This window comes from Eucalyptus grandis, chromosome 3, assembly GCF_016545825.1.
Source record: "Eucalyptus grandis isolate ANBG69807.140 chromosome 3, ASM1654582v1, whole genome shotgun sequence".
Taxonomy (NCBI): domain Eukaryota; kingdom Viridiplantae; phylum Streptophyta; class Magnoliopsida; order Myrtales; family Myrtaceae; genus Eucalyptus; species Eucalyptus grandis.
Window position 1 is genome coordinate 2,683,939 of NC_052614.1, and position 11,341 is coordinate 2,695,279.

At 43.1% G+C, this 11,341-nt stretch overlaps 1 protein-coding gene across 1 annotated transcript; it reads left to right on the forward strand.

The window, feature by feature from the left end:
- Positions 1–210: 210 nt before the first annotated feature.
- On the forward strand, positions 211–11,103 carry LOC104436119 (brassinosteroid LRR receptor kinase BRL1). Its single transcript, XM_039308621.1, has 8 exons — positions 211–221; positions 1,299–2,392; positions 2,494–2,625; positions 2,736–2,917; positions 3,609–3,819; positions 4,036–4,273; positions 10,391–10,541; positions 10,636–11,103. The coding sequence occupies exons 1-8, from the start codon at positions 211–213 to the stop codon at positions 10,942–10,944; spliced, it is 2,328 nt and encodes a 775-aa protein (XP_039164555.1). The 3' UTR covers positions 10,945–11,103.
- Positions 11,104–11,341: the final 238 nt, after the last annotated feature.

The window sequence follows — 11,341 nt, forward strand, 5'->3', positions numbered from 1 at the left end:
CACATTCATTCCCAAAAGGGAAAAAGCCATAAAAAAGATTTAAATTATACTCAACATGACATTTATTCCGAACCCTTTTTTTTAACATAAAAAACCCTAAACTATTTTAACTGAGACATATTTATCCTTTGTCAATATTTTGTTAAATGAATTTTCAGCCAAAATAACGTGATTTTAATTTTATTTGTGTCATGTGGACTAGGAGCGAGCATGGTTTCAAGGTAAAACCTGAAACCTAAGAATTGGACTGGTGGATCCAGGTTTTAGGATCTAAAATATGCATAGTAGGTTTTGAGTTGTAAAAATTAAATATCTCATTTTGACGAGTAGGTTCCAAGTTCTCAATTAGTGAAACTTGAAACCTAAAACTTGGAACAAATTTTTGTGTTTTTCTTGATTTATGTTTTTGCGTGATCTTGCAATATCCTATAATGTTGGATAATAAGTGTATAATTTAGAACTACTATATGAGTTTTCATTTTATGACTGAGATTTTTACTTGTTTAATACTTGACTTTTTTCGAGTGTCTAAATATAAATTATTGTCAGTGAATTATAATAGCAAGTAATGGTTATTAAATATGATAATTTACTATAATTGTTTAATTGATAATATAGGTGGAATCTGGGTAAACCTAAAATTGATTTTAACCTCGTAACAAGGTACGTTCCAAATTTTTGGGTATGTAGAGTATGTTCTAGATTCTAAAATATACACAATCGGTAGGTTTTAGATTTCAGGTGGAATTTGTACGGAATTTAGAACCACTCACCCTTAAGATGGGCACCATTAATGTTTACTTTTTGATGTCTCTATAGGTAGTTTTTAATGGTTTTATTGACAAAACTTTGGAAAAAGGTAAATGTATCACAAATTTACAATTTGAGACTTTTGGTGTCATAGAAAAAAATTTAAACTAAATATGTCTGCATATAATTTAAGATTATTACTGTTTTTTTTAGCTTTTGACCTTTCCCAAAATGAGAAGTCCACGGCCACGACCACGACCCCGACCCGGGCGGAAGGCACCAGTAGACTCAAGACAGCGTAGCGATGGCATCCCGCAAAAAATGAGTCGCTCTCCATGCGCCACGTTGCAAGAATTCGCCGAAAGTGAACCTTGACCAAACAACGGTCGAGGAATCAACCGTCGTCGTACACTGATCTGGCTGTAGAAGCGACGACACTCGAGTTCTTGTTTCCTACGTAAACCCGACTAAAGGCCCCAGAAGAGCGGTCTTCTTCCTCCTCCCGTAATCTCAAGCCACCCACTTCCGCTTTCACATTCTGTTCCCAGCCTTCTCTCATGGCGGGCGAAGGCAAAATCGCATGTCTCTTCATCTTTTTTCCTGTGCCTCCGCCCATCTTCGGAGGCACAAACGTGGGTCAAGTGCGGTTACTTCTACGCTGGCAACGAAATCCCGGTCTCAGACATCGATTCCTCTTTGTTCTCTCACCTCATATGCGCTTTTGCTTACATTGACTCTTCGACCTATCAGCTCTCCGTCAACTCCTCCACTGAGCAATTCTTCTCCACCTTCACGAGCACCGTGAAACGCAAGAACCCTTCGATCACCACGCTGCTATCAGTGCGGGCAGGCCGAGAGGATCCTTCAGCTTTCGTTTCGATGCTCGGTGAGTCTTCTTCAAGAATGTCCTTTATCGAATCTACGATAGGAAAGGCAAGGCTTTATGGGTTCAGTGGGGTTGATCTCTATGGGGTCTTGCCCAGTGGGAGCATTAACATGACCAATTTGAGTGCCCTTTTGCGGGAGTGGAGAGATGCTGTAGATGACGAATCAAGAAAATCTGGGAAACCTCCGTTGCTGCTAGTAATGGCCGTGTATTGTCAACCCATTTTTAACTCCGTGAGTTACCCACTTGACTCAATTCAGAGAAATTTGGATTGGGTTCACCTAAATGCGTATGATTACCATCTCCCCACCAGGGAAAGATTTGCGCTCCCTCACGCAGCTTTATTTGACCCAGCAAGCCAGAACAACAGAGACTTCTGCATAACTTGGTTGCTGACTAGACGATTTCCTGCAAGAAAGCTGGTTCTGGGCTTGCCCTACCATGGCTATGCTTGGCAGCTTCAGGATTCGAGCGCCGATGCCATTGGCCATCCAGCAGTGGGGCATGCTGTGACGGCGGATGGGTCATTTGGATACAAGGCTATAAAATCTTATGTCCGAGATTCTGGTTATGGAGCCAGTCCTGTTTATGATGGTACATATGTGGTGAACCTTTTCAGAAAGGGATCGGTATGGATCAATTTCGATGATGTGGAGGCCATCCGAGCCAAAGTAACTTATGCCAAGGAAAAGGGGCTCCTTGGTTACAGTGTGTTTCAGGTCGGCAATGATCAGAACTGGGTCCTTTCTCGGACAGGTTAGGATTAAGTACCTCACAGGAATTTCTGAAGGTTTTAAAAATTATTGCATTGAAAATGTAGAACTAAATGTAATTCAAGCACTTAATTGCCTTGTCAGCTCAAGAGGCCAGTGAAGATCAGCAACACAGGCGATGGTTCTGGCTTGTTATGCTTATTTCGATTGCTGTAATTGTTCTCCTTATATTTGGCCTGATATGCTACTTACAGAGGAGAACATTGAAATCAAAAGGTACGTTTTCTAAACTTTGCTGGAGGATTACTGTAATTTTGTTGGAATCAGGAACGTGGACTTCGGAAGAATTAAAGTTCTAGACACATTTTCTTGATGTTGGTTCGCAGGTATTTCGGGTGTAATAAAAGGATTTAGTAGCCGATTAAAGACTATGGTGTGTAAAGGTGAAAGTCTTGAGAGTGGTACTCGTAGTCTGCGAACATTTGGTTATGCTACCCTCAAAATAGCAACTGATGATTTCTCAAGTGAAAATAAGCTTGGAGAGGGTGGATTTGGACCTGTTTACAAGGTAAAATATATGAGGCCATTCTTAAGCTAAAGATTATTATTTTCTGTTTCATTGCAAATCCTATGAAGTATGTGTTGGGAAAACGAACCACGATTGAGGGCCAGATTTGGTCCTTTTGCTCTATAACATGCGTTCGTTGTTGCATAATGCAAGCATGGAAATTAACTCACCCCCAAATGTTTTTCTTATTTTTTACGCTCAAGAATATGTGGTCCTTCTCATTTATAGTGTGATTTATAATTGAGAAAGTGAAGGTGATGGGAACTTTTCGACAAAAAAAAAAAAAGGTAATGGGAACTTGCTACCCGTACTATGAGAGAGCAAATCTTTTCATATGTTAGGCATAGGTATGCCGGCTTTCGCTGTAGCAGCTGCCAGTTGGTTGGTTTATACTCGCAATTTCAATCATTGAAGCCACATGCCTCTAAAAGCAGAAAGCTTGAGATTTTTAGTGATGCAGCGTAGGTCTTCTTAATGATGGATGCAAGCTTGTAAGTTTCATTATAGGAGGTTGGACTTGGATGCCTTCTGCTCAAGTTTTGTTTTTCATTAATGTTCCTTGGGGTTATGTGACTTATGTCATAGACAAAACACTGTCTTCCAGCATAAACACTGAAAAATTTTGTTAGTCTACCATGTTCAAGTGGAAGTCAGTTGCCCTGTTCTGACCATCAGCGTACCTGTTGCTCAGGGCAAGTTGCCCAAAGGACAGTACATTGCAGTGAAGAGACTTTCGAAAACTTCAAACCAAGGGCTCGAGGAGTTCAAGAACGAAGTTATGCTCACCGCCAGCCTGCAACATGTCAACCTCGTTCGCCTTATTGGATTTTGTACCAACAGGGAAGAAAAGATGCTGATCTATGAGTACATGCCAAATAAGAGCTTGGACTTCTACCTATTTGGTTTGACATCTTCCTTGCTTCTTAATATTCATTGAGCAAAACCCAGGTGTTTTTAAGTGACATCTAGTGTGATACTCCAAGAGGCTTAGATGGGTCCCCAGTTCCGCTAAAATGGCTAGGGCAGCTAGACCCTTTTTAGCATTTGGGGTACACAATGGTTTGCAATGCTCTAATTTCGCTTCCGGTTCTGATAGTCTTTAGGTTTTGATGATGCAGATCCAATAAGGAAATATTCGCTGGATTGGATGAAACGTGTTCATATCATAGAAGGCATTACACAGGGGCTTCTTTATCTCCAAGAATACTCGAATTTCACAATAATTCATCGAGACTTGAAAGCCAGCAATGTTTTGCTAGATGATGAAATGAACCCCAAGATATCAGATTTTGGTTTGGCGAGAATATTCAAGAAGGATGACATTGAAGCAAATACCAGCCGAATTGTCGGGACGTAGTAAGAGAGCTAACTACGCCCTCCTAGTTTTACCTGATAGGTATTCTCCTACTAAAAGTCTGCTGCTTAAAACCAATTTTTGTTCTTGCATACAGCGTGTTATATTGTGTCTCAAGTTTGAGCCCCGTTAGATTAATACGCATAAGTTTGACCGACTAAACAAAGTTCAGGAGAGACTTTGTGATGTCTTCGAATTATTTTGTTCCGGCATTAATCCCATCTCTTCGTGCGTATGCGTGGAAATGAAGAAGCCAAAGAAAGCTGCATGGGGTTTTAAATTCTTCAAGCATGCAAAGCAAAGTCAGAGAAGAGAGATTGTCTTCTGCCGAAAGAGGAAGTCCACAATCTTCTGCTTTAAATATTGGACCCACCACCTGCTGCAAATGCATGAAGATGACTCCTCTTTTACGCATGCCTCTCTCCGAGAACAAGAAATTTGAAGACTTCGGCCCACCTCATTTCACGGATCGAAGGCACACGATTGTTGACTCTCCTCTGCCTCATTAAATGCTTGCACATGCACATGCACGATCTGCATGCATGCCTACAAATATGGTGGGCGTTCGGTGCCGATTGCGGCTTGTCTTGTGGGCGCCTGCGCTGCAGCATTTAATGAGGCCATTTATTTTCATTTGTTTTGTCTTGTCCTCTGCCGTTCTCCCTATATAAGGAGAAGACGTCTGAAGATGCGATATAGAGCAAAACAGAAAAGAGCTCGAGAGAGTGCGAGAAGAAAGAGCTCGAGAGAGTGTGAGAGACGAGAGAGCTCAGAGAGGTTTTGTGCTGAGTTGAGTCCATTGAGTTGTTTTGTTAAACACTGTGGGTATTGGGTATAAAGTAGGGCTGGGAAACACTTGAGTGCATGAGTGTGATTGTAATCCTGTAATTCTCCGATTTATAGTGGATTGATTTGCTGGCTCTCCCCGTGGACGTAGGTTCCAATATTCGGACCGAACCACGTAAATTTCTGGTGTCCTGTCATTTTATTGTTCCTCGTTTTATTTCGATCGATTTCTATAGCTCCCGACATAATTGCAAACTTACGATCCGCTCCGCTGCGACGCCGATTTACAACAAATTGGTATCGAGCTAAGACTTTGCAATTATGTCTGAGCAAAAGTAGAAATTGAGAAATTTAACTAAGGAACAACTTCGGGTTGTGGAGCGTCAAGATGAAGGCACTATTAACAACTCAAGGATTAGCCAAAGCATTGGAGGGCAAGGCTCAGTTGCCTGAAACAATGCGAGATGCTGAAAAGGACGAGCTAATGGAGAAGGCCAAGAGCATCATCCTGTTGAACTTATCGGATGAAGTGCTAATAGAGGTGGCCGAGGAGGAGGATGCCGCAGCGTTATGGGCTAAACTTCAGGCCCTCTATGTAAAGAAGGGTTTGAACAATCGCTTATATATGCTAAAGAGAATGTTCCGGTTCCAATACACCGAAGGTACGTCCATTAGATTCACCTAGATGAGTTTAATAAACTCATGATGGACTTGAAGAATGTTGGCAAGATTTTAGATGATGAAGAACAAGGCATGATGTTGTTGGCGTCTTTACCGGAGTCATGGGAGCACTTTACCGACTCCTTGTTACGCAGGCGTACTACGATTACCTCGAGGAGGTAAAATCTGCCCTGTTTTCAAAGGAGTGGTAGAGAAAGTTGCGTGATGACGCCTAGCGCAAGATGTAGCGCGTGGACTGGTGATTCGAGGTAGAGACCAATATCGGAGGCCCAACAACAGAAGCCAAAGCAAAAGCAGGTCGAAGTCGCGACATAGAAAATCAAAAGGTCGCGTGAAGTGCTTTGAATGTCACGAGGAGGGGCACATAAGGAGAGATTGTCCAAAGCTAAGAAATAAAGGTGTTTGGCAAAATGCCACAAGCAGCGTGGCGAATGTTGCCGAGGAGAGTACCAGTGATGCCGAGGCTGTCCTATGTGTATCTACGAGTTCGTCAGAAGACGAATGGGTGCTAGATTCTGGATGTTCCTATCATATGACTCCTCACAAGAACTGGTTCACTACCTACCAAACTGCAGATGGTGGTAGAGTTCTTTTGGGGAATAATGCAGCCTGCGAGGTTGTGGGGATAGGAACAGTTCGGATCCGAATGCATGATGACGTAGAACGGACGTTGACAGACGTAAGGCACGTACCGAAGCTCAAGAAGAGCCTTATTTCTTTGGGAACACTCGATGACCTCGGGTGCAAATACACAGCTGAAGGTGGAGTGCTGAAGATCTCTCGAGGTGCCTTGACAGTGATGAAAGGGAAGAAGGCGAATTCTCTTTATCATTTACTGAGAGAAACCGTGACCGAAGTTGCTGCAGTTTCATCAGGTGAGTCAGACTCAAATCTGACTCAGTTATGGCATATGCGATTGGGACACATGAGTGAGGCAGGTATGACGATGCTGAGTGAAAAGGGGTTGCTGAAAGGTCAGAAGACAGGAAAGCTGGACCTCTGTGAGCACTGCATCTTCGGGAAGCAACGTCGTGTTAAATTTGGTACAGCTCTACATTCGACCAAGCAACCAGTCGAATACATTCATTCAGATGTTTGGGGACCGTCTCCAGCCTCCGGCCGAAAGGAGGTGCCGATATATGCCGACATTCATCGACGATTATTCAAGGAAGGTATGGGTGTACTTCCCGAAGCACAAATTGAGGTATTTGATCGCTTCAAGAATTTTAAGGCATTGATTGAGAAGCAGTCAAGTAAACAAATCAAGTGCCCGAGAACCGATAATGGCATGGAGTTCGTGGTAAGGACTTTACCGAGTTCTCCAAAAGGAAGGGATTGTGAGACACCGCACGCTTCCTCGGGACACCACAGCAGAATGGCGTAGCGAACGGAAGAACAGAACTCTACTCGAGCGAAGCTCTGCATGCTTTCGCATGCAGGATTGGGCAAGGAATTTTGGGCCGAAGCAATAAATATGGCGTGTTACCTGGTTAATCGATCTCCATCTTCTGCTATCGAGTGGAAGACTCCTGAAGAAGTATGGTCGGGGAAACCTGTTGATTACTCCGGATTACGAATATTCGGATGTCCTCGCATATGCTCATGCGAGATGGTAAGCTTGAGCCGAGGGCGAAAAAAGTGCATATTTCGGGTTATGCACAAGGGGTGAAAGGCTACCCATTTGTGGTGCACCGATCCTAGATCACCCGGTTTTCTAATCGCCAGAGACGTGATCTTCGACGAGACCGCAATGCTTCAAAAGAGGAATCTTGAGACTCAACCAGCGAGCAAACGGATCATGGTGTCGAAGTGAGGTGGAGATTCAGGTGAGTCTCCAAAGACCTCGAGGTAACAGAGGAAGAGATTGCGTATGAGGCCACAATTCCCGAAGACGGTGATACCGAACAACCAGCGAGCCACAACACAACATAGCCACGGGCAGACAAAGAAGGCAAATTAAACCACCGGTACGTTATGGTTATTCTGGATATTGCCTATGCATTAACCGTAGGTGATGAGGTGGAGATGGATGAGCCTTCATCCTATTCGAGGCGATGGCTAGTGCCGAGTCATCATAGTGGCTAGAGGCTATGAGTGAAGAAATAGAATCACTCTATCGAAATCGACATGGAGTTGATCAAAGTACCCAAAAGTCGAAAATTGTCGGATGCAAATGGGTCTACAAATGGAAAGAGGGCATTCCCTGGTAGAGGCAGCCCGGGTTCAAGGCGAGACTTGTTGCAAGGGGGTATACTCAACGAGAGGGCATCGACTACAATGAAGTGTTCTCTCCCGTGGTAAGACATACCTCTATTCGTGTATTACTTGCCTTAGTTGTTGCACAGACCTTGAGCCGAGCAGCTAGATGTGAAAAAACGGCATTTCTTCATGGTGAATTGGAGGAACAAATTTACATGAAGCAGCACGAGGGATTTGCTATTCCGTGTAAGGAAGACCATGTTTGCTTATTGAAGAAATCCTTGTATGGACCGAAACAATCTCCTAGATAGTGGTATAAGCGTTTGATGCTTTCATGACTAGTCAATATTATTCGAAAAGTCAATTTGATAGTTGTGTTTATTTTAGAGATTAGAGGATGGGTCTTTGATTTATTTGCTATTATATGTTGATGATATGTTAATAGCAAATTAAACATATGTCCGATATTGATGTGTTGAAGCGGCAAAGAGTGCTGAGTTTGAAATGAAAGAATTAGGTGCTGCTAAGAAAATATTGGGTATGGAAATTTTGCGTGACAAAGCTGCAGAACGTTGCGTTTGTCTCAAAAGAAATACATTGAGAAGATCGTGGCACGTTTTAATATGCAGTCATCAAAATCTGTAAGTACTCCTTTAGCTGCACATTTCAAACTTTCTGACAAGTTATCACCACAAACTGAGAAGGAGGAGGAACATATGTCCCGTGTTCCTTATTCTAGTGCAGTTGGTAGTATTATGTATGCCATGGTATGTACTAGACCTAACATTTCACAAAGCTAGAAGTGTTGTCGGCGTTACATGAAGCACCCAGTAAGACTCATTGGGAAGCCGTGAAATGGATCCTCGATATCTAAAAGGGACAGCAGACGTCGGCATTATGTATCGAGAACGTCAATGGCAATGAGACCACGTGGTACGTGGATTCGATCACGCCGGTAACTTGGATGATCGCAGATCGCTAGCGGTACGTGTTTACACTTGCGCAGTGGTGCAATAAGTTGGAAAGCGTCTTTACAAGATGATGTTGCATTGTCTTCGACTGAGGCGGAGTACATGGCACTAACCTTTGTTGCAAATGAATCGATATGGCTAAGGGGTTTACTCTCGGACCTTGGACTGGAGCAGAAAAGTGTCTCCATACACTGTGACAATCAAGGTGCGATATATTTGACTTACAATCCAATATATCACGAGCGAACAAAACATATCGACATTAGGTACCATTTCATCCGAGATGTCATAACGAAGGGTAAAATTGTTGTGAAGAAAATAGCAACAGCGGAGAACCCAGCAGATATGATGACGAAGCATGTTCCTCTAGCAAAGCTCGAGCTCTGTATGAGCTCGATTGGCGTCTGTAGAGTATGAGCGCCCATCGGGGCGTTGGGAGAGCCGTGCATGAAAAATAATCACTATAACTTGGTCTCAAACGTCGAGCCAATGTAGAGAATTGTTATATTGTGTCTCAAGTTTGAGCCCGTTAGATTAATACGCATAAATTTAGCCGACTAAACAAAGTTCAGGAGAGACTTTGTGATGTCTTCGAATTATTTTGTTCCGGCATTAATCCCATCTCTTCGTGCGTATGCGTGGAAATGAAGAAGCCAAAGAAAGTTGCATGGGGTTTTAAATTCTTCAAGCATGCAAAGCAAAGTCAGAGAAGAGAGATTGTCTTATGCCGAAAGAGGAAGTCCACAATCTTCTGCATTAAATATTGGACCCACCACCTGCTGCAAATGCATGAAGATGACTCCTCTTTTACGCATGCCTCTCTCCGAGAACAAGAAATTTGAAGACTTCGGCCCACATCATTTCACGGATCGAAGGCACACGATTGTTGACTCTCCTCTGCCTCATTAAATGCTTGCACATGCACATGCACGATCTGCATGCATGCCTACAAATATGGTGGGCGTTCGGTGCCGATTGCGGCTTGTCTTGTGGGCGCCTGCGCTGCAGCATTTAATGAGGCCATTTATTTTCATTTGTTTTGTCTTGTCCTCTGCCGTTCTCCCTATATAAAGAGAAGACGTCTGAAGATGCGATATAGAGCAAAACAGAAAAGAGCTCGAGAGAGAGCGAGAAGAAAGAGCTCGAGAGAGTGTGAGAGACGAGAGAGCTCAGAGAGGTTTTGTGCTGAGTTGAGTCCATTGAGTTGTTTTGTTAAACACCGTGGGTATCGGGTATAAAGTAAGGCTGAGAAACACTTGAGTGCATGAGTGTGATTGTAATCCTGTAATTCTCCGATTTATAGTGGATTGATTTGATGGCTCTCCCCGTGGACGTAGGTTCCGACATTCGGACCGAACCACGTAAATTTCTGGTGTCCTGTCATTTTATTGTTCATCGTTTTATTTCGATCGATTTCTATAGCTCCCGACATAATTGCAAACTTACGATCCGCTTCCGCTGCGACGCCGATTTACAACACAGCGGGTATGTTCCGCCAGAATATGTGAGGAAGGGCATATACTCGATGAAGTACGACGTCTATAGCTTTGGGGTACTGCTGTTGCAAATCATCAATGGTAGAAGGGCGTCATGTTACTACGGCCTGAATGAAAATCTGAATCTTCTCGATTATGTAAGTAGAGATTATTTGTGATTCCAAAATTTTCTGGGCTCAATTTTAGGAACATGGATTTTGACTTTTAACCAACTGGCGTTCTTAATTTCAGTCATATGAGCAGTGGAAAGACGATAAATGCATGGAGTTCATTGACCCGTCTTTGGATGACTCTTCATCATCCTGTAAGCTCTTGAGATGCATGCAAGTGGCTCTTCTATGCGTGCAAGAGAAGGCTGGGGACAGGCCATCCATGTTGGAAGTCTATTCAATGCTCAAGAATGAATCCTCAGCTGTGAACTTCCCCAAGAAGCCTGCATTTTCAATTACCGAGGATGAAGATGAGGATGGCAAGTGCTTGCTCAAGGAAGCAATTCATTCAGTCAATGATGCATCGATTTCTGAATTGCTTCCTCGCTGATTGTACATTGCATAAATCCAATGCTGTGAATACTAATACCATAGAGAGAATCTTTTGTCAACTTATTGGGTTGCCTAGTACTTCGTTTGTCCCAGTGGCATTTTTTTTCCCAATTAATTGCAATATTTTTTGAAAAATGTATATGGTTTTTACCATTTAGAGGCAGTTCAAGTTATAAGTTAGGAAGTTAGGAGTGATTAATTTCCGATTCAGTTCGATCCCACCTAGGAACCGAGAACCAGATCAGAGGGATCTGGTTCTCAGTTTCTAGAATCGATTCAGTTCCTGAGCGGTCCAATGGAACTGATCGCTTGCTCCATTTATTCTCAGCCTTTGCCCGATCACACCACGAACTCAAGGCGTCGTTCTCACAATCGGCTTGAGATGACTGAGCGAC

Excerpts from the sequence above, each read along its gene's own strand:
- LOC104436119 (XM_039308621.1), top strand. Across the intron at positions 4,274-10,390 it reads AGCCGAATTGTCGGGACGTA|CGGGTATGTTCCGCCAGAAT; the intron begins GTAAGAGAGCTA and ends TTTACAACACAG. Across the intron at positions 10,542-10,635 it reads ATCTGAATCTTCTCGATTAT|TCATATGAGCAGTGGAAAGA; the intron begins GTAAGTAGAGAT and ends TCTTAATTTCAG.